This window comes from Mirounga angustirostris, unplaced genomic scaffold, assembly GCF_029215605.1.
Source record: "Mirounga angustirostris isolate CCGP_5_RB_7025 unplaced genomic scaffold, mMirAng1.0.hap1 SCAF_4, whole genome shotgun sequence".
In the NCBI taxonomy this organism is placed as follows: Eukaryota; Metazoa; Chordata; class Mammalia; order Carnivora; family Phocidae; genus Mirounga; species Mirounga angustirostris.
The window spans coordinates 164,437,779-164,461,611 of record NW_026991712.1 but is presented as its reverse complement, the minus strand read 5'-3'; the positions used below and the strand labels follow the sequence as shown (position 1 = coordinate 164,461,611).

Here is a 23,833-nt window from a genome sequence, read left to right as displayed (position 1 = left end):
TTCTGCTTTTTCCACTGAAAATAATCTCATAAACATCTTTCTATATTACTAAATAATGCTATTATAATTTTAAATGTCCGCAAAAATCCATTAGGTAGATATACCATGATTTTCCTAGTCATTCCCCCATTGTTGGACATTTTTACAGTTTCCAATTTTTCATCACTATAAATAACGCTGAAATCAACACTTTCACACATATAACTTTCTACTTCTGGTGAATTATTTCTGTAGGATATGTTCCCAGGGGAGGAGTTACTGGGTCAAACGACATAAGCATTTTACGACTCTTGATACATGTTGTCAAATTGGATTCCCAAAGGACTAATTTACATCGCCACCAGCAACCTGTGAGTGTGCTCGTTTCTCTGCATCTACGCCAGCACTCTCTTTCCTCCTAAGGCTCTTCAAGCTAATTTACTAGGTCTAAAGTGCCATTTCATTGGTTTAATTGACATTACTTCGATGACTAGCACGACGGAATAGCTTTCCTGTATATTCACTTGCTGACTCTATTTCCTCTGGTGTGAACTCCAGATTTCTTACCACCTTGGATAGGCTAGCTATGTAACAGAAAGAATAATCCTTTCCTACCATACTTGGCATAATATGATTCAATAGTCAACTGTTTCCTTTCCACTGGAGATAGTTTTTGTTATACAGAACTTTTACATTTGAATATAGTCAGATGAGTACATTGTTTCCTTTTGCCACGTCCTTTAAAGCACAAAGCTTGGCACTGCTCCTCCTATAGCAACATATTTTTTTTTTGATCCAAGGGTCCCAGCTGTGTGGAATTATTTTATTCTTTTTTGCCAGCTGACAATCAAACTGCCTGGGTCTGAACCCTCATTCTACCTCTTATTAGCTTTGTGACCTCCAGCACATTACTTAACTTCTCTGTGCTTCATCAGTAAAATGGGGATAATAATCATGCCTACCTCATAGGAGCATCATGAGGATTAAATGTTAAAATGTAAGGTACTTTGAAGAGGACCTGGCACCTGGCCAGAGCAGAAGCAACGTGAGTCGTCCTTACAGTCATCATTGTCCTATGTATTTGCTCTTCCTCCCTGCTCTGAATCCTCTGCAAAATTTCCAAGTGTGATCTCTAGGGCTTCAGCACTTAAAACTGGAGACCCCAGTACTTGGACATTCATATATTCACCTGGACTCTTAAGGTGAGCTTGTTCCATCAGTTACAGTCACATCATGAATGCCTACAGATAGGCATATCATCAATATTTTTGTTTAAGCCATTGGGAGAGCCAAGTTTTTTCATGTGTAGGTCATTTCTTCTGTTCCAGCAGCTTAGATACCCTTCCATGGGGAATATGGGCAGTGTGGTATGAGCCCCGGGGCCATGTGTCCCCTTGTCCTGGCACCCTCCCCGGCACTGATGAAGGTCTAGGCACCTTCTGTGCTGGGCAGTGGTCCCCATATGCAATGGCCCCTTGCCTCCAATCTGCCCCCTGCCCTCCTCACCATCCCTAAAGTACAAATCTCACTGTGTCACTTCCCTGCCCAGCACCCCTTGGTGATGGCCTTTCTCTGCAAATAAAGCCCAGACTCCTTCCCGTGGCCTCCCAAGCCCTGCAGGAGCTGGCCCTTGACCCTCATCGAACTCAGTTCCTGCTACTCCTGCTTCTCATATTCTACGCTTCTGCCCTGCAAGATTTCTTGCAGGTGCTCAAATATATGTGCTCTTTCTTTCTTCTGACCTTTGATTTCTTTCATTCATTCATTCACCAAATATTTACTGAGTGCTTAACGCATCAGGACCTGTTGTTCTTGGAGCTAAGGACTCAGCAGAGAACAACAATAATAGTGCAAAAAAGACAAAGACCCTGGCCCCCCAAAACTCACATTCTAGTAGGGGAGACAGATAATAAGCAAATAAACAAATAATCATTATCATACATGAAGGGGTGAGAGGGAGAAATGGGGGTGGGGGTGCTGTGTTATATAGGATGGTCAGGGAAGGCCTCTCTGATGAGGGGGCATTTGAGTCGAGACCTGAAGCCAAGACAAGGGAGAAGGCTATGGGACCTCCAGGACTGAGCAGAGCAGGTCAAGGGAACAGAATGTACGGAGGTCCTGAGGCTGAAACATGCTTGGCTTGCCATTTCTCTGCCCCCTTCCACTTCACAAGACCATTCCTGGTCATGTAATTCATTACCAAATGCAATCTGCATTATTCCTAAATAATTCCTATATTCCTGGAATGCATTATGGAAAAAAAGCCCCAAGAATATAGATAAAGGTCTTCAGGAAAGAGCAGGAAATGAAGAGCTGGAAGTAAAGGTTGAAAAGCAGGAGAGCAAAGCCGTCACCCACAAGACAGGGTCTCTGGCAACAACGGTGTCCTCGGAAGTGTTAAGACTGGGGACTGCAGGCTCTGGGAAACATCCCAGTGCCCTGTGCGGACCCACCTGACTCTCCACCTGCCCTCCTTCCTGTGGGGTCAGGAGAGCTGGAGAGGTGCGTTTGGAGGACCGACTGGGACTTATCTGAGGAGGCAGCACAGAGTGGAGAAGGGTGCAGGACTCTTCAGTGCTGTATAACCTCGGACAAGCCATCTAACCTCTCCGGGCCTGGGCTTCCTTCTCCGTGAAATGGGGATTCTAAGGAAGGCTTTGCCCTCGAGGTGGTGATGTCCAGTGTCTGCAAAGCTTCCGCCGCATCACTGGGCACGTCAAAGGTGCTCAACAAGTGCTGGATTCCTTGGTTTTCTTGCTCTCGGAGCCCCTGGGCATGGCCGCTGTGGCTCATGTGAGGACGCGGGACTGTGAAGTAACTATCGTGCATCAGGATGGGAAAAGGAGGGTAGAGATGTAGTCCATCCACCCACAAACCTCCAAATCCGAGTCTCCCACCTAACGTGGTGTTTTTCCCTCCTGCTGTTAAAATGAATGGTCAGTGGATTCAAACCCTCGATTATCCACATTATTAAAGGGAAAAGCTGGAAAACCTGATCCAAAACACTGGCTTATCACCCCCACATTATCAAATAATGGGAAGAGATGAGATGGGAATATTCACTCTGATACTTCCATTTGGCGGTGTCCATGCTCGGCTCAGGGGCTGGGAGACAAATCCCCCCGGGGAAGAGGCGGAGAAAGGCATGTGTCCTTTCAACATCCAGGGCGGGGGTCAGCGGAGGAAGCTCTGATGTTCTCCCCTGACCCAGGCCCGTAGGAGGGAGACACGTGGGCATCCAGCTACAGTCTCTGCCAGGACAGTGCTTAAAGGCTGGCCCTCTCACCTCCCATCTCAATGGGAGAAACCACATTCACGTCCCCACCCAGTGCTGTTCTCCGGGCCTCAGGGGTCATTCTGGGCGAGGCTGGCTGTGGCCCAAAGTGAGTCGTGTCTGGGTTTAATGGGCTCACCCGCCTTGGGCACAGATAGGAGGGAGAGTCAAGACTGGGGCATCATGCTGCCTCCCGCGAAAAAGGCGTTTATCAACCGAAGACCTGTGCTAATAGGTGTTAAATAGAGTTCAATGCAGAAAATTGAGAAGTAATGAGACTCAAAGCTAAGAGAATAAATTAAGAGGTGATCACATGGCCGAGAGAGCGACCACCTGAATGCTGAAAAGGAAGAGCTCAGACCATCTGAAAGTCCTGGGTCAGAGAAGAGGTCAGAAGGACGAGCCCCCTGCAAATGAGGCTGGGGGGTGGTCAAAAGCAATTAAGGAATTACCATATTTCATCAGTTCAAGGGCACCCGTTTTTCCATATTTTAATATCTTTGAAACTGGGCTGTGTCTTATAATCAATAGCATGTCATACTTTAACTGGCAACCTGTTTTTCTTTCCCTGCGGTACATCAGATCGAGCTGTATCATAACAGACGGCATCTCACATTCAATGGAATACAGTCCCAGGAACCTTGAGCAAATCTCTCTCTTTGTCGGGGTCTTTTACATTGGGCAAGGTGACCACTTGTCCACTCCCCCTTATTAAATCATTGTTTACTGAGGATCCATCACGTGTCAGATCCTGGGCTGGGCACACAGCTGTCAACAGTGATCACGACAGTCCCCATGTCTTCTTGTTGAGCACGTTAGGAACTCCCGACACAGGTGGTCTCATTTGCTCCCAGTGAGAAGTGCACGGAGGAGGGATTCTTACAGTCCTCCTATGACAGGGGAGGTCAAATTCCCACAACAGCTGCTAGCCAGCTGAGCTGGGAACTGATTCTCCCTCCAGACCTGAGCTCGTGATCTCGGTGCTCTCCTGCGAGTCCCAGCCGTCCAGAAGCACACATGGGTGGGGAGAAAGCAAAGGAGGAAGAGGGAAGGTATGAGCGATGCACGGGATGGGAGGGGACAGACCCGGAGCTGAGAGGCAGCATGTGCACCATGGGCAGCCTGTGGATTTGGGTTAAGCCGAGTCTGGAAGGAAAACAAGAGGAAGAGCAGAGCAGTGGGTGGAGGAGTCTGAGGAATGAGGGCGAGACAGAGACTGGACAAAGATGTGGCAGGAGGAGGAGGAAGGGGGTGGAGGTGGGGCTGATGTCCTGGGCTTTCATGGTCGGGTAAGGAGTTTGTTCTCCATCCTGGAAGCAACCAGAGGGTTTAAGTGAAAGCTCCCTGAGATCTTTGCATCCAAGCATCTAATCATTCTCTGAATCTTTTGTTGGACAAAGAGTCACTCTTTGTGGACTCCTAAAAGGAAGCCTCTGGAGCGAGGCCCCCCTGTGCAGTTGCTCAGGTTGAGTATTGCAAAAGGGTACCCAGACAGGGGGGTGATGAGAACTAAAACCCAGCCTATCCTCCACCCACTAAACCATATGTTTACAGAGCTGTGTCCCCTCAGGGTGGCCACTCGTGGTAATTTGCACAAAAGCCTTATACGGGGGCGCCTGGGTGGCTCAGTTGGTTGGGCGACTGCCTTCGGCTCAGGTCATGATCCTGGAGTCCCGGGATCGAGTCCCGCATCGAGTCCTGCATCGGGCTCCCTGCTCGGCAGGGAGTCTGCTTCTCCCTCTGACCCTCCTCCCTCTCATGCTCTCTGTCTCTCATTCTCTCTCTCTCAAATAAATAAATAAATAAATCTTTAAAAAAAAAAAAAAAAAGCCTTATACGGGACTAGCAGGGATCCAGATTAGCAGAGGCAAGAACTAGCTACCACTGTGGTGTCCCCCGTGTGCAAAGCCTGGGACTAAGGTATGGTGATGACAGAAGAAACAAAAACATAGGTGGCATTCCTTACTCTTAGAGACCCACAAGGCTTGACCAAAGGCTTTGTTGGGAAATATTTTTTTTTTTACTCCCACAAAACACACCAGGCCATATTATAATAGCTTCCTTTTGCTGAGTGTCAACTGTGTGCCAAATGTCATGTTAGGTACTTTCCAGACCTTTTAACTAATGCTCACACTCCTCTGGAAAGGAAGAGTGGGTTATCCCATTTTCCATAGGAGGGAGCTGAGAGGTTCGGTGCCTTGCCCAAGGTCACACAGTGGGGACAAGGCAATGCTCAAATCGATCTCCAGAGACCCAACCAGGCAGGAGAGCAATTTTCCCCATGTGGTAGAGGAGCTGGTATTTATTGAATAGAGACTCTGTGCCAGGCATTTTGCATGCATTAACTCTTTTAGTCCTCATTACAATCCCTTGAGGTGGGCATTACAGTTTCTCTTTTGCAAAAAAAAATCAGCTCAGGGAGGTTGGGAGACTTGCCTAAGTTCTCATAGCTAGCCAGGGTTTGAACCCACTTCTTTGTGAGCCCTGTTCCTCTGCTCTGACTCCTTCCATGAGTCTTAGGTGTCAGAGCTCCTTGAAGGTGGGGGCTCCTTCTTATTCACTCATATTTCTCGAAGCCTACCTTGAGACCTGGCACAGAGCAGGTGCGCAGAAAATATCTGTTGAATGAAGGAGGAATGAACGAGGGCAGGGAAGTAAAGCAGATGTGCACCTTACCGGTGGGTAACACACCCACCTAAAAACGCTCCTTCGCCGTCACCACCCTGTCTTCTAGCACGCTGACATGAGGCGGGTCAGGGCGCTAGAGTCTGGTATGATATCATCGTCAAATTATGTTAATACTCTTCCCCCAAAGGGGGGAAATATCACTGTGCATGATGAACTGTTTGTGGGATTACTGAGGACGTGATATGAAATTCATCCTGATTCCCCACTTATTGAGAAGTGCTGCACAATTTGTCTCAAATGTCACATCTCTATGTATTAATTTGCTACTCCACGGTCCTGATTAAAAGAAATGTTCTCCAACTCCCAAGGCAGAGCCATCGGAAATGGAGCAGGTTCACTCAGGAAGCGCACACCATCCCTCCTGGGCAGAGGAAATGGACATTCATCGCCTCCCACCCTAGAGGAGGCCTCGCCAGGCCTGCCGTGCTGGACCAGAGTGGTCTGAATGGTGCAAATTACATATTCAGTGCACATGTACATACATATAGTCGAATAGCTTCCATTAGTCTACTTTCAAATGTCTGCATAATGTCCCAGAATTGGGGAGCCCTTTCAGAATGAGGAAATTGTCTGAGAGGTAGAGACTAAGAGTTGGGAATCAGCGGGCCTAATGACAGGAAGGGATAAAATCAGGAGGGGTCCATTTCTGGACCCCGATTTCCCTGTGTGCAGAGTGTCATGGTCACCTCCCACCCTGCTCCCACCTCCAAAAGCCACGAAAGCACACTCTGTCCCGAAGCTTGCTTCAAACCTGCCTCTCCTGGTCCAGCGCCCACAGGGAGCTCCATCTTTGTCCTTCTGTCCCCTACACGTGTGTCTGACCCCCCGTAAGGACGCTGCTCACCTTCCGTCGTAGCAGAAGGTCACCATGGCATTTTTTCAGAAGTGACACTATAGTGAGTGCGTCCTCTTCCTCCCTTACCAGGTGGATGAGGACAGAGGGGGTGGCTAGGAAGGTGGGGCTTGGCTGAAAAATCAGCAACTGCACACCATAGGCACCAAGAAATATTAGCTCAGTGAAGGAAAGAGTCTCTACCATCAACTTCATGTGCGATGTCGGCCCCTCTGGGCTCAGCTTTTCAGGCGGACTAGTGGTTCGTGGGTGGGCTTCAGGGCATCTGAATTAGATGAAAGGAAATATGGAAAAGTGGTGCGCACATGTATGTGCATGTGTGCATGCATATGTGTGTGCATGCACATGTGTGTGCACAGCAAGTGTGAGCATGCGTGCATGTATGTGCGCACGTGCGCGTATGTGTGCCTGCAAAGACAGTCACAGCTTTCAAGTCCAGGACTCTAACCTCCAACAGCTCGGGCCTGCTGGCCATGTTACTAGCACTTTTAGCTCTAGAGCCAACGTCTCTGATGTAAAGAGCAGAGGCCATGGAAAGGCTAAGTTCCCGGCCGTGACCTGGGCAGCTCCAGGCCACCAGGCAGCAGGGCCCGAAGCCTCATCCCTGTCCAGTGGACACCCTGAGTGGCAGCGCTGGGGCTCATGGTTATGGACAACACTCTGCTCCTTCCCCACAGAGGCCACGGTCCGTTTGTAGACCAGACACACCATGAACAACTGGTTTGAGGGTCTGGGGCAAACTCAGGAGCCCAGGGGACTGGGGTGGAGCTGGGACTGTGACCTCTGGTGATGGCATCATCTTTTCTCCCATCTCCTGAGATAATCTCAGGCGAGTTAGGTTAGCATGAGGGGAACTTCATGAATCCACGGACATTTATGGACCAGGGATATTGGCCAGGGTCCTGGACACATCGTGTGACTTGTGTGTTCTCTTCCTTAGTCTTCACAACTCTGTGAAGCATATTCTTACCCTGATTTCACAGATGGGGAGGTCAGAGGTCAGAGAAAAGAAATTCCTTGCCCAAGTTCGCACAGCAAGTGAATGGCGGATATGGGCTTTGATTCCAGACATGTATGAACTCAGGACCTGGAGTCTTAATCATTGTATGATGCCACCTCTCCCCTTAACAGTTACCAGGGAATTGGCAAGAATAAGGGTTCTTCATCCTTCTAGAGTCTGTGGAGATACTAAGGGAAAAGAACAGGCCTGATTTTTAAGGCAGCCTACAATATTTTGATAGTGGGATTCCAAGATGACAGTCAGAGTTAGCTAAGCAGAAATACCTGTTTTCAGATCTGGATGATGAAAATAGATCTGATCGACTGAGACCCTGCACTCAGGGATGGGTTCTCCTTCACGGAAGTGTCAGACAGACGACTCTGGATTAATGGTCCGATAACGCAAAGGTGCACCCGGGATTGGGCATTTAAAACCTGCAGAGACTCTCATCTAATTGACTTTTCTGGTCTGCTTATAATAACTCCTGTTTACATGCTGATGAGTCTGGAATAGACAGAAACAATCCCATAGTCTTTCAGATTGTGTGTGGAGAAGGCGAGAAGCCTGGCGGCTAGGCTGGGAGAAATAATGCCCAAAGACAACATCAGGGAGAGTCATACTCGGGACAAATTGAGAAGTAAGGGACTTCCACACACTCAAAGAGGGAAACGGCAGGGCAGAGCATTGGAAGGCCAGAGACAGAAATAGCCACTGAAACCAAGACAAACACAGCTGAATTCCAATAGGATTTAAAAGTATAATGTAAAAATAAAACTCCAAAAGAATAAGATGAACATTTAAATGAATATTTATCTGATCATGGCATGGAAAAGGCCTTTCCAAACATGACACCAAAGGTAGATCATAAAAGTAAATTTTTTAATTTAAAATCGGTGGCATAAAAATTAAAAATCCCACACATCAAAAGGAAACCCATAACTTTAATATCTTTAATATGCAAACCCACTTACAAAAAAAGAGATAAGAAAAAATACTAACACCTCAAAAGAAAAATGGGCAGGGGGGGACAGGCAATTTACAAAATGATCTACAAAAGGCCACTAAGCGAAGACAGGTGCTCGACCTTCCCTGTCATCAAAGAGACAGAAATTATAACAACCAATGAGATTTCATTTTTTATCTATTTTAATCAATGAAATGGATTTAAAACTCACCAACATGCAACGTAGGTAAAGTAGGGGGCAGAGGGCTAGGCCCTCATGTGCTGTTGGTGGAGGTGTGTATCAACATAACCTTTCCAAGAACACTGTGGAATTATGCATTAAAATGTAAAATCTACCCACTCTTTGACCCAACAATTGCACTTCCAAGAATTTATTCTAAGAAGATAATTAGATGAGGGTTTAAGTTGTATGTACAAGAATGTTCTTCACCTAAGTGTCCACAGAAGACTACTGGTTAAATAATTGTGCTATATGCAAGCCACAATGGCTCCTTTGCTGATATTCATTCGGAAGGACAAACAAAGCAGGGCTACTTTTATTAACATAGAAAAACGCCATCCTCATTAACCAGACTACAGAACTGAATATAGAGCATAACTCCAAAGGCACGTGGATCTGCATCCCTGTGCAGGTGCCCATGTGCCTGCACGGAGAGCTGTCTAAATGTACACTTGCCAGATTGGCAGAGGGGAGGCTGGACCCTCTGTGGAGGATGGGCAACCCTAGGTGGGCAAAGCAGGACAGGGGCAGATCTGGAAGTCAGGAAGGGGGGTGGGGAGTGAATGGGGTGAGGACTTATGGGGACTCAGTGCTGAGAATAGGGTTACCAGAGCCAGCAAATGAATACACAGTACTCTCCGTTAAATTCGGGCTTCAGATGGACCATGGACAAGTTTTTAGCATAAGTATATCCCATGGAATGTTTGGGATAGACTTCTACTTTAACTATTCTGATTTTTAATTTGAGTAATTTAAAATTCCAATTAACTGGGCATCCTTGAGTTTATCCGGCAACCCTAGCTGAGAGGTTCTGGACACATCTCTTGTTGCCTCCCCAGGATGACCCACACCAGCCAGGAGGGGTGCTGAAGCCGAGGCAGGCTTCCTGGGTCCTCCCCCTGCCTCTGACTTAGCTCCAGTTTACCCGCCCATGAAATGGAGTCACCCATTTCTGCCCTACTCCAGGAATTTTGCAGGGAGCGCAGTCTTTAGTGAAGCCACGGAAAAACTCCTGGCCATCAAGTAGCCTGAAGCTGAACACAAAACTCTTGAGGAGCACACAGCCCGTACATCTGTAAGATGGAGATAGCAATGTCTGTCCGCGGGGCTGCCATGGGGATTAAGTGAGAAAATGTATGTAAAGCGCCTGGCATACAGTCAGCGCTTAATACAAGTTGATCCCTTTCCCTCTGGTCCGAGGCCGCAGCCCACGCTCTTGTCCCCGGGGATTACAAATCAAGCATCTCCTGTCCTCTTCAGGGTTAGACGACTGGCTTTTTTGATCTTTGCCTTGAAGGGCCAGCCGCCGTGGGCTGACATTCTTCACCTGACTTCACCTCTCTCCAGAGTCTCCGCAGGAGCTCAGCCCCTTATCGGCACTTTCCACGCTCCTGATGCAGTGGAGGAGACAAACTCCCTTTGATAGTGGACTCTCAGGGACGTTGGCCAAGGGGAGCTACCGAGAGCAGGACCCAGATGTTTTCTAAATGGATGTGGCAACATCCTGACTAGAGAACGCAAGGGGGCCGTCGTGGCAGGGGGCAGCCCGGCCTCGTGGCGGCGGGGCTCCTCTTCTGGACCCTGTCTGTCTAGGACTTGTCCAGCACAATTGTCTAAGGTGCACTCTGCAATGGAGCTGACCTCTTCCCCAGAAAGCCAAAATCTTCAGAGTCGTTCTGACTACTAGATCCGCCCCCTTCAATGAGGCCCAGGTAGTTCCAAAAATTCTGCCCAAGGTCAGTTAGTCAGTTACAAGCCTAAGAAGCTAGTGTTTATCAGTAAATCCGCAAAGATGGGATTATCTGGTGTCTTGTTGATAAGCCCAGTGACAGTCAGGCCCAGGCCACCATGGTGAATACAGGTAGCACGTGGTTTATTCCCAGCGGCGGCTGCCCCTACTGGCTCCTCCCACCTTCCCCACCACCCACCCCCCACCCCTCCACTTGGGGTATTCCAGAAGTCAGTGCAATTCATACTTTTCCGGATGCGCAGGTCGCCCCAGAGGCCAGTCCCAGGCCAGATCCATGGGATCTCGGCTTCTCTGTGCTTGGCTCCCTCATTAGCACACCCGTCTCTGAGTCACTCTGCCAGGCCACACAAAGACAGCAGCCACACAGACCGGAGCTGGAAGAAACCCTGCCCAGGTGACCGCACGGGGACTCAGCTATAGCAACCTGTGTGCACAGGTCCGGGGTTTGCGTGGGTGGGCCTTTTGCCCGCAAGGCTTTGTCCTCTTACCACCAGTGACACCATTATGTGGCTGGGGTAGGGCAGGCCCTTCCTCTGGCCCATTGGTCCTGCAGCAGAATGCTGAGCCCCCTCGCGTCTGGGCTCCCTCCTCTATGCCAGGCAGGTGGAAGGGGGGACCCATCAGCCTCTACTCTACCGTACTATTTTACGACCTCTTTTGAATCGCAGACGCTTTGTGAAGCTGATGGAAGCTCTGGCTCAGCTCGTCCAGTAGCATGCCCTGCTACCTGTGATGCTCTCTACCCGTGATGTCCAATATGGTGGCCACATGTGGCTCCTGAACACTCGATAGGAAGCTAATGGGACTGAGAAACTGAATTTTAAGTGTTATTTCATTTTGAGTAATGTAAATATAAATATTTCCATGTGGCTAATGGCGACCACACTGGACAGCACAGCTCTAGACAAAGGGTCAACCAGCTTTCTCTGTAAAGGATGATAGAGTAAAGATTTTAGGGTTTGCAGGCCACGTGGTCTCTGGCAGTAGCAAGACTCAAGTTGTAGTGCAGGCTGACAGTCAGAGACAACACGGCCACAAATAGGCTTAGCTGCATGCTAATAAAACTTTATTTACAAAAACAAACATGGACTGGATTTAGCCAGCGGGCCAGAGTTTGTTGATCTCTGTTCTAGATCCTTCCTTAAAAAAAGAAAACACACCCATACACACACACATCCATATACATTCAGAATGGCGCTCAGTTAGTTAAGCATCTGACTCTTGATTCCGGCTCAGGTCATGATCTCAGGGTTGTGAGATCAAGCCCCGTGTCAGGCTCTGCGCTCGGCGTGGAGCCTGCTTAAGATTCTCTCTCTCCCTCTCCCTCTTCCCCTGCCCACCCACCCCCTGCTAGCACTTGTTCTCTCAAAAAAAAAAAAAAAAATTTTTTTTTTTAAATATCAGAATTTTGCCCCTAATTTCAAGGGGTTTATAGACCTTTGATGTCCAACTATAAGCCCCGCCCATGATTCCCAGGCTACATACCACCTCTGATTTAAATGATATCAGTGACTATAATCTCAGATCTGCTCTGCCTGGTGGAAAAGTGCTTGGCATTGTTTCCCAGAGGGGGCAATATGGGCAGAGATCAATAGGACACTCATGAAAGCCCAGGCCTCAGACAAGCATCTAAAAGGACGGCGGACTGAGGACATCGTGAGGGTCCAGCCAGGGCCCCCTGCGTCAGCCCCTCCCAGCATCTCTGCAGACACCAACTCTGGTGTCCCTGACTCATTGCCACCACCATCCCCAAACACATCCAGTCTCCCCAAGGCCAACATGCTGTAGAAGGAACTTGTGACCAGAGATGCTGTAAGGGATTTCTGAAGAGGCATCTCTTGGTAAGGAGGTTGTAACTCAAACTTGGAGAGAATTACTTTGGGTTCAGGGACAAAGGTTTGGGGTGAAGATGTAGCTAGAATGACCAAGATCACAGACTTGATACTGGGAGGAACTGATCATTTTTTTCTAAAGAAATTGGGCTACCTCAAGAGACCTTTAGTGACCATTAGGTCTTTGTCAGGAGCCCTCAGCTAAAGGTGACTATGGTTATGTCAGGAGCCCTCAGTTAAAGTGATCTGGAATTATGTCAGAAACTATCAGTTAAAGGCATGCAGAATTTTCTCTGGAGCCTTCTCAGGAACCTTTAGTTAAAAATAACTGAGACCTTTCTCAGGAGTCCTCAAACGCTCAGGTTAAAGCATCAAACTCTGTGCCCCACACCCCGGCTACCACGGGTGGATTTTCCCAAAGAAGTAGGACTTGCCCTGTTTCCATAGTCTATTTCTAGTCAGGACAAAGGCAGTATCTGTTTCTATTTTGTTATAGCTCCATTTGAAAAAGCATCACTTATTCTTTAAGTTCTTGGAGATAAGAAAGCTTTCAAATAACTGGCATGCTTTACTAGGATGTTATGTCATTACTGTTATTAATTATCATTAATGGTCTTAAAATATGCCTATTAATGATCTCAACACAAAATAGCAGTGTGGGTCTTAGCCAAGAGCAGCACAATTACCTATTAATGAGATGTAAATTTCCCAGGGAAATGACAGAGATCTAGAAGTACCACCTTCTGAACTAATATAATAAAGTTAATAATAATAGTGTATAATCTGAAGATATTAGTGTTAATTTGAATGCCAACACCAAATTTAAACAAGCTGAGAGAAGTGGAAATTATTTGCATAACTCAAACCAAGAAACCCTAATCTGTGCTATTGAGGAAAAACGGATTTTTCTTCTCTGAATGATCTAACACTGACTCTCGGCAGTGACAAGATTGAGCAGAAGTGTTTTCTCAGCTACTTATTGTATTTCTTTTACTTAGACTTTCTATCTTTCTTATTTCCAAAACCAAGCAGAGATACCTTATACAATTAAGCCCGATAGAAAACGGAATTAAAAAAATAAAAACACAACCAAACACATTTAGGGGACAGACAAGTAGGATGTTACCAGACCCTCAGGATAAATGACTGCAGCTGAGCTCTGATTTCAATTTTCAGTTTCCTGGGAACATGGCATGGACAATTTAGGTAACCGAGTTACTGGTTAGTAGGCAGCCTTGTTAGGACAGGAGGAAGCTCTGAATCAGGAACACCCCTCCCCTGCAGCTGAGAGCCACACGGCCCTGCCCACAGCCCTTCTGACCACACACGCCAGGCCCCTGGAGCCAGGCCGGGAGGCACCTACCTTCATAGCTGGCGTGGAAGCCCTGCGCGCTGACCGCATAGTCACTGACGAGGCGTAGAGAGAGGGTGGTGGCTGCGCTGACGATGGAAGCTGGTAGCTGAAAGCCTGTGAGCCTGAAAGACAAAGAGGTGCCATTTAGGGAGAATGACCCCCTTGGGAAATGAGCATCCATTAAGCGTTTATCGAGCGCCTGCTGGATGCACAATGCTGATTTCGGCCCGGGGAGGGATATGAAAGCAGCCTAACACCAGGCATATGCAAGGTGTCCGAGGACAAAGAGGTGACGGAGCTGAGGTGGTGACAAGCAGCAGTCTTCTGTCATAGACAAGTGGAGGCCCCTCCGCCCCAAAGCCACAGGCCATCCTCTGGCCCGGAGGTCTGCCTCATTTATGTCTCTTCTCTTTTCTCCTCTTTGGGTGTCTTCTCTCGTCCCTCCCCTTTCTGGCCGAGGTCCTCTGCGGCTCTGGGTTGACTTCACCACAAATTGGCAACTAATAATTGCCAAAAGACAACATTCACTTGGATACTGAGGAAAATATACCCAACTGTAAGTAGCAGAAGGTGGATGCTTCTCATCACAGACTTTATTCTTTAAAAGGAATAAGTCTACTGCTTTTATAAAAATGGTAGCTTATTATTTTTAAAAGATGAAAGCAAAAAACAAAACAAAACAAAACAAAAAACCAATGCAATCTAGAAATAACCGTTCTTGACAGTTGACATACAAAGAAATGGAGGGATCAACAGATGGGACCATCGTCAATGAAATAATTTCATACAAATGGGATCATACTGTACATGCTTTTAAAATTAAAATGCTTAATTTTTTTTTTCCTGTGAGTTCAGTGAAGAAAAAGAAACAGAGGTGAAACAGAACTGTTGAACTTGAGATAATTCGTTTGCAACACAAGAGAATCATTTGTAAAAGATTCTTCTAATGTTAAAAAGATAAAATAAAGAAGCTTTTACTTAATTCTTGGGAACATATTTTAGGAGAGCAGGTGTCTGCGGCTGGGTCCCTCACACGTGACCTGAGTATGCACAGAGGAGGTGGTAAGGGGGCCGATCCCCTGTCTGCCTCTGTCCTTTATCTCCTCCCCGAGGCTCACCCTGCCTCGCTGCACCCCAGTCAGGGCTCTGGGAGGGAACTCAAGGTTTACCTTTACCCTCATTTTCAAGTAGTTTGGGATACCTGTGGTGCTCCCAGATCCCGCTCTATTCCTCCCACTGTCATATAATATCTGGATGCCCAGATGTCCCCTGGAATCATGAACCCTGGGTTCAGACACGTTGAATCAGATATGTGTTAATGCCCACTGCGAAAAGCCCTCTGCTAGATGAAGCCCTTGCCTTTCCCACCATCCCAATCTTATAGGATTCGTGTTAACTCAAAATAAACTCAAGGAACAGAGAAGGAAAGTGATGGAGCTGTGAAATGGGTGACCAAAGAAGTTCCAAGGTCATGTTCTCTTCTGGTATAAGAGCCTCCAGCAAAAGATGCTTACATCACCCCATAATCTCTCCTCTCCCGGCCCCTGGCCTTCTGTCTCTGTCTCCCTCACTTTCTCACATGGGTCAAAAATTTAGATGTAAAATAGTGAAACATACATATTAGGAAAAAACAGCCTATTTTTTTTCTTGTATCATCTTATGCTAGGGAAGGTCTTTCTAAGAGTGACATGTTTAAAGGACTCCTTTGGCTCCTGCTTTCTACCATCATTCTTCTAGGGAGCTGTTGCTGCACAGAATACCTCACCTGCTCACCTGCTACAGAATTGGGCAAATGACCAATCATGACATATCCCTCATCTTTATGGACCAGTTCAAGGCATGGAGAAGGAGGGCACATAACCTAAACAGGATCATTCTGAGTCCTTCCACGGGATATGATATACAGATTCTGAGAGCTTTTAGTTTTGGATTCTAAATCATTAGAATGTAAGCTTGGAACTGCCAGTAGCCTTCTTATCATTACCCAGAGCCTAGCTGCTTTACAAAATGATATCCCACATGATACAGACAAAGCTGAAAGTGAGAGAAGACAGACAGAACCCTTTTGATATATTGTTGAGATCCTCAATCCAGCCATGCAGAGACATCAACCTCTGCAGTGCCCAATTACATAAGCCAACATTCTTTCTTTCTTTGCTTGCTTCCTTCTTTCCTTCCTACTTTCCATCCATCCACCCATCCTTCCATCCAGCCATTCCTCCATCCATCCATCCATTTTTCCTTTCCTTCCTTCTTCTTTTTTTTTTTTTTTCTTGCTTAAGCTAGTTTGATTTGGGTTCTATCTCTTGCAATTGATTACTGATGGAGACAGCATGAAATCCCAGAGGCATTAATGGAAAATATTGATTGACTTAATTATGTGAAAATTAAAAGCATGTAGCAAAGCAAAAGAAACTGAAAAAAAAGGAGGAAAAATACAAACTGGGAAGATTATAATATATATGACAAGAAGAGGGTGAGCATTCATAATCTATAAAGAACACTTACAAATTATGAAAAAGATAAGTAAAAAGGAAAAAAGGACACAAACAAAAACAGAAAAATGATCCACCTACTTAATATAAAAAATATGGAAACTAAATCCACAAGACTCATTTTTCACCTCTCACATTGGCAAATATCCAGACTTGGCAAAGGTTACAGAAAACAGATCTTGCAGCTATCAAAAGATGATAAGGAAATCCTGCAGATTATACACATGTACTTGACAAATTAGATGAAATGGACACGTTCCTTGAAAAGCGCAAACTACTCTAAGCTCCCCAATATGAAGTAGATCATTTGAAAAGCCTTATCACTATTAAGGAAATTGAACTAGTAATTTTAAAAATCCCCAAAAAGATATACACCAGCCCAGATGGTTTCACTAGAGAATTCTACCAATCATAGAAAGGAAAAATAACATTAATTCTACACAATATCTTCCCAAAAATAGGGAAAAGAAGGACACTTCCAAACTCATTTATGAAATCAGTATTACCCCGATACCAAAACCAAAGACAGTCCCAATCAAGAGAACTAAAGACCAATACCCACATGAATATAACCACAAAAATCCTTAAAAATTATTAGCAAAGAGAATTCAGCGATATAATAAAAAAATTATATACCACAACCAAGTGAAGTTTATTCCAAGGATGCAAGGCTAGTTCAAAATGTGAAAGTCAATCATTGTAATCCACCACATTACCAGGCCAAAAGTAGAAAAATCACACAACTATGTTAACTGATGCAGAAAAAACACCTGACAAAATTCAACACTCATTCATGATGGGAAAAAAAAAGAAACTGTCAGAAAACTAAGGATAGAAGGAAATTCCCTGAACTTGATAAAGAACATCTACAAAAATCCCACAGCTAACCTCACACTTAATGGTGAAAGACTGAATGCTTTTCCCTGAAGATTGACAATGAGTCAAAGATTTAATAAGCCAATTAGAAAGTCAGCAAAAGACAAAAAGAAACATCTTACTAAAGAAGATATAAGAATGGCAAACAAGTGTATTAGAAATGTTCCACATCACTGGCCATTGGGGAAATGCAAAGTGAGGCCATGTAGTAAGGTGAGCTACTTACTATTACATACTGTTAGAACAGAGAAAATAAAAATCGTGACAATACCAAATGCTGACAATGATGCAGAGCAAGTGGATCTCCCAGACATTGCTGGTAGGATGTAAAATGGTACACTCTGGAAACAGGACATTTCTTAAAAAAAAAAAAAAAAAAAAAGTCTACACATACACCAATCATACAATTGAGCAGTCACACTCCTGGGCATTCATCCCAGAGAAATGAAAACTTGTGTCCTCACAAAAACCTGTACACAGTTGTTCATAGCTTTTCTTTTTTGGTAATAATCAACAACTGGAAATGACCCCAATGCCCTGCATAGGTGAATGATGAACACCATTCCACGTACCAGAGCACCTCCGCACCATGGAACACTACTCAGCAATAAAAAGGAATGGGCTATTCATACATATAACAATTTGGATGGATCTCAAGGGCATTATGCTAAGTGGAAAAAAAAAAAAAAAAGCTCATCTCAGAGGATGACACACCAGAGGCTCCTGGGTGGCTCAGTCAGTTGAGTGTCCCACTCTTGATTTCAGCTCAGGTCATGATCTCAGGGTCATGAGATTGAGCCCCGCACAAGGCTCAGCCCTAAGTGTGGAGCCTGCTTAAGATTTTCTCTCTCTCCCTCTCCCTCTGCCCCTCTCCCCACTGCTCATGTGTATGCATGTGCTCTCTCTCTCTCTCTCTCAAAGAAAAAAAAAGATGATATACCAGATGATTCTATTATATCAGGTTCTTGTAATGACATTAAAGAGATCAAAAACAGGGCACCTGGGTGGCTCAGTAGGTTAAGCATCTGACTTCGGCTCGGTTCGTGATCCCAGGGTCTGGGGATGGAGCCCCGAATTGGGCTCCCTGCTCAGTGGGGAGCCTGCTTCTCCCTCTACCCCTCCCTCCGCTCGTGATTTCTCTCTCTCTCAAATAAATAAATAAAATCTTTAAAAAAGAGAGATGGAAAACAGATTTGTGGTTGCCAAGAGTAAGGGATAAGGAGAGGAAGAGAAGTGGGGTGACTATAAAGGAGTAGCACGAGGGAGATCTTTGTGGCGATGGACCAGGTGTGTATCCTGATTGCAGTGGTCGTTACATAAATGCACACATGTGACAAACTGACAAAGTCGTATGCATATTCCCTGTGCCACTGTCAGTCTCCTGGTTTTGCTATTTTACTATCGTTACATTAGATGTACGCATTGGGCGAAACTGGGAAAGGTACATGGAACCTCTGTACTACCCTTTCAACTTTCTATGAATCTATAATGACTTCTAAATTTAAAGTTTTTAAAAATTATACTTATGGCTCACACTATGTTTCTATCAGACAGCACCTGAGTCCTCCATTATTAGTTCTGACCTAAACTCGGCCTACCTAGATTGAGCCTTGAGCTCCTACTTGGTCTTTGCCAGGCCCCTCTCCTCAGGTGCCTCATGTACAATCCAGCTCCTACGTTGCACCCCACCCCCCACTACACACATACCTGCAGCCTGGCTGGGTCCCTGCCCACCAGAACCATACTCCAGCCCCAAAGCCACCACTCACCTGTCCCTTGGCTTCCTTCCGACATGCCCACACCCAGATATGCAATGTCTGCCAATGACAGATTCCTGCCCCCAATGGATCCTGCCATTAAAATATCAAATTGTCCCCACTGGGGCCAGACCTCTATCTGCCTCTGCTCTCCAGGCCCCATCCCAACCGGCCCTAGGTGTCTCCAACCTCCAAATGGGCCCAGGTCACAGCAGGTGCAACTTGCCTCTCACCCGTGTCCGCCAGAATTATGCCCTTGGGTGCCCTTCCCAGATGGTCTGGGAAACTCTTCCTTCAACAACATACAGCTTCACGTAGGACTCTCACACTTCACTGAGGCTGCTTCCATGATATTTCTGAGCTGCCATTAAAGGTTCCTAGGCCCTAGTTTCTTGGTGCTAACGTCAACCCAGGCCGCGCATAGCTAAGGTACACTGTCAACAAACAACTACAGTTTTATCGCTTGCAATATATGGAATTGCGGCTTACAAGGCATTTTTTCTAATCAGATATTTACCATTCTGCTCTTTCTTTCCCAGCCTTGGTAGATAAATTCTAACATGGAGAATTCCTCAAAAACGCTAATGCTGGAGGGGGGCTGAAGGCCTGGATCTCCCGTCTGGATCCTTGAATCATCACTCCCCTGCCCCCGTGCCCGCTCTTCCCTCACCCACTCCTGATCGCTGAATAAATCTGAGACACACTGATGACCTCACAGTCAGGAAGAGGTACCATGCCGCGTGTCGGAATAAGCAAATAAAACTTTCAGAAGTTTCCATCGTTTCTCTGACGCATCTAAATACCATATTGAAAGGAGTGAGGCATCCTTCAAGAGTGGAATCCAGACTTATCAGAGACATGGGCTAAGAGGACGACAAGACCAGCAAGAGCCCCTCCCGCTGCTGGCTCTCTTCCCCCATTGATTCTAAAATGTGCAGAGGAGAGCCTGGTGGCATGGCCACAGATGTAAGTGAATACTCCTCTTCTGCTTTCTCAAGCCTCCCTGTCTTTCCCGCTCCTCAAGAACCTTCTCTTTGCTCTGCCTCCATGCCCAGAGTCACTCAGGCTCTTGGACACTGGTGATGTTCAAGACCCCAAACTTCTCACTCTCCCAGTGCCGAATCCACCAATGGCTTCCCATTGTTCTTAAGATTAAGGCCAGGACCCATAGTGACTTCCACACAGCCTGGAAGACTCAGCCTCTGCCAGAGTCTCTGCCCTGTATCCCACCTGGCTCCGGCCCCTCCAGTCTTCCTTGGTCAAGGGCAGGGGTGGTGGTCAGCCCAGAATGCAGGCAATAAGGGGTGCATTTCCCGTGGAGAATTTGAAAATGATAATAAAATGGAGGCTTCCCATGAGGTTGCACTCCAAACACTGTCAGTGATAAAATGTTCTTCCCTCACCTTTCTCCCCACTCCCCTCCTGGCTTCAGTTCCTTCAATATGCCAACCCGCCCCCCTCAGGGTCTTTGCACACGCTGTTTCCTTTTTACAGCACTTTCTCGCATCCCCTCCACCTCCTAGGCTAATAAACTCCCTCTCATTGTTCAAATCTCGTCACAAATGTCTCAACATTTCAGTGCTTCTGAAAGAGGCATCCTTGACCTCCCAGACCAATCTATTTGCATCTTCATGGGTCCCTGTGGGAAGTCACTGGTGCTCCTCAGCACGTCCCCCTGGCTCTTCTTTCTTCCCATACACACCGTGGCTGAGGGCAGGTCTGGCCATGGCACTGGCTTTGCCAAGGATACGCGGGTAGTAGTGGAGTGTGCTCTTTCTGGGAGGGAGGCTTGAGGACCCTCTGCACCTCTTGCCCAATTCCCCCACTGCAGTGATCCCAGGTCCCTGACTACCTGGGTCTCTGGGTGACTCCACCCAGCAGAGAGCAGAGTCCCTGTGAGCTGTTCTTGAACTTACAGTTTGAGCAAGAAATAAACTTGGTGAGTTAAACCACTGAGATTTGAGGGTTGTTTGTTACCACGGTGTTTTCAAATGTAGCTTTTATTATTATTCAGGTGTGGTGAGGCCAGCAGATCAGGAGAGGATTGCCAGCGAAATGAGAGTTTGTTTACTCTCGGTTCCCAACAGAAAGGGGCACAGGGCAGCCTTCTGAGGACAGGGACAGATCATTGCCTAAACGCCGCTGTGACTGCAAGCTCCACGCCTCAAGCAAAAGCAGAGATCTATCCGCTCCCAGGGATGACAAAGACAGGACGCCCCTTGGGTGATGCTGCTCAAGGCTTTGTCCTTGCATTACTTGGCCTGCCTTTCTCTCTGCATCAGCTCACGTCTCTCTCCCCTCCACCCATACTGGCCTGTACACTTTTCTTGAATGTGCTGTGTTTCTTCCCACCCCAGGGACTTTGCATCAGCTGCTCGTAGGGCTGCATGCACTGCCCCACTCCTTAGCCATCCAAACTGCAACAACCTCACCTACCCATCTCCCATTAGCTTCTCAGGTCTCAGATTGAACGTTGTTACCTCCTCTGGGAAAAGGCAGAAGGATCCCTGATCAACGTTCTCAGAGGACAGAGTACTTCTTCCCTTGCAATATTCATTCCAACTATAATGGCTTGATTTTCTTATTGAATTACTTGGGATGTATCTGTCTTTCCTTTCCGATGATAAGTCCCTTGAAGGCAAGGACTAGGGTTTTTCTCTACATCACTAGTATATAGCACATACCAGATGCGATAGTGTTATAAACTGAATGCTCCCCCAAATTCTTATGTTGAAAGTCAACTCCCCCCATGTGTGATAATCAGAAGGTGGGGCCTTTGGGAGGTAATTAGGATTAAATGAGGTTGTGAGGGTGGAGCTCTCTTGCGTGGGATACTTGAACGGGATCTCTGCTCTCCACCATGTGAAGGTACAAGGAGAAGTTGGCAGTCTACAGCCCAGAACATAGCTCTCACTAGATCCTCACGTGCTGGCCCCCTGACCTTGCAGGTCAGTCTCTGAGTGATGGGAAATACATCTCTGTTGTTTACAAGCCACCCAGTCTATGGAACATTTGTTATAGCAGCCAAGCTGATTAAGGCAAATATAAAATGAATGAATGAATGAATGAATGAATGAATGAATATTCAACCATCAGAGAGTAGACAGAAAAGGCCTGATTATTGTTGTTTGAAGCCAGCTTACAAGGTTGGCCTTGGCTAGTATTGAATGTGGATTTCGGGAGGGTCCCCACCTTTCCCAGAACTGGTACGGTGGCCTAAACTATCTGCATGAACATTACGGTTCACACTAAACACCTGCCTTCTCTCTGGGAGTCTGGAACTTCGGTACATGCCGGGCAGACAGTGCCTATGTTGCCTGCTCCCAGGAAAAAGTCTGGGCACTCAGTCCCCGGTGGGCCTCCCTGGGGGCAGCATTTCACACGTGTCGTCACAGTTCCTTGTCTGGGCGGTTAAGCACGTTCTGTGTGAACCCACTGGGAAAGGACTCCTGGCAGCTGGTGCCGGGTTTCCCCCAGACTTCAACCCGTGCACGGTTTCCCATGGCCGTTTTGCTCTGTAGCCTTCACCGTGACAGATCATAGCCATGAGGACTATAGGCTGCCTCCTCTGAGTCCTTCTAGCACATCATGGAAGCTGGGGGTGGTCACGGGGACCCCCAGCACAGAGGGTGACAATGACCACAACCAGATCCGTCTGCAAAGTACAAATACTAGACTGTTCTGCAAAGGATATTCTAGTGTGTCTGTCAGTTAAACAGAATTGGGAAATGCTGGGTTAAACAAAGTTAGGCAAGGAGTTTTCAGAAAATAAACAAAAATAAAGTGCTTGTGGAGGCATTTAATAAGTGAATAGCAAACTTGCAAGACAGGAATAGATGATGCCGAGAGCTCCCAACCCATTTGACCCTTTTATTCTTAGAGCGTATGGCCTGGGGTTCTGTGGCACACCCTCTAGGAAATCAGATGCCCAGACAAGGCAAGTCACAATGTTCGAGGCTGCCGATGTTCCTCATCTCGGAAGCCCTGAAACCCAGGATGACCGAAAGGCCAAGGAGATGGTCCCTGTGCTGTTCCAAGACCCAGGGATCCTGGCAATAAATCCCTATTTCTGAGGATGATCCATGCATGTCACTTCCCTGAAATCTTCAAGAGCCCAACTAATAGAGAATTATCCAGGAATAAATAGTAATACAGCAAATTGGGCCTTTATCGGATGGCTCTCATTTAAGGCTCTTAGCACATCAAACAGTAATATAAAAAAAGACATGTCAATTGACCTTGGGAATAAAAGAGTAAATGCAAGCAACATTTGTCACACTGACAGGCTTGGCAAATAGTGTTTTGATTTGCCAGCAGCCTTACTCCAGACAGCAACCACTAGTTAGATACATAAACCATTAAGCTAAAAACAGAACTATCATTACAGGCACTGTCTAGTCATTTGCAGGTAATTGATGGACATTAGTCATAATCACACATAATACACAGACACACACATACACCCCTACAGACACACGTTCTCTCTGGTGATTCCCATTTGCATTGCATCAAGAGCTTCTAAAACGGAAACTTGCAAAAAAAACAACAAAACAAAACAAAACAAAAAACGGGCTTTCTGTGCTTTTAAGTGTCTGTGTCATAAGCTCTTTTTTTCTTAGAGCACCCTGTGGGCTGGGGTGCTGTGGAGCACTCTCTGGGAAATGGGATGCCCAAAGAAGGCAGGTCCCAGAGCTCATGCTATTGCTACATGTCATGAGACCACTGACACTCCTGGTCTCAGAAGCCCTGAAACCCACAGTAACCAAAAATCTGTAGAGATGGGTCTTGTGC

At 46.6% G+C, this 23,833-nt stretch overlaps 1 protein-coding gene across 1 annotated transcript in view; it reads right to left on the bottom strand.

The window, feature by feature from the left end:
• CSMD2 (CUB and Sushi multiple domains 2) overlaps positions 1-23,833 on the bottom strand; it is a 590,090-nt gene that overhangs the window by 472,425 nt on the left and 93,832 nt on the right. The window contains exon 3 of the mRNA XM_064589508.1: positions 13,924-14,036. Within this exon, the coding sequence (XP_064445578.1) occupies positions 13,924-14,036 (113 nt within the window). The remainder of the gene's footprint in view (positions 1-13,923; positions 14,037-23,833) is intronic.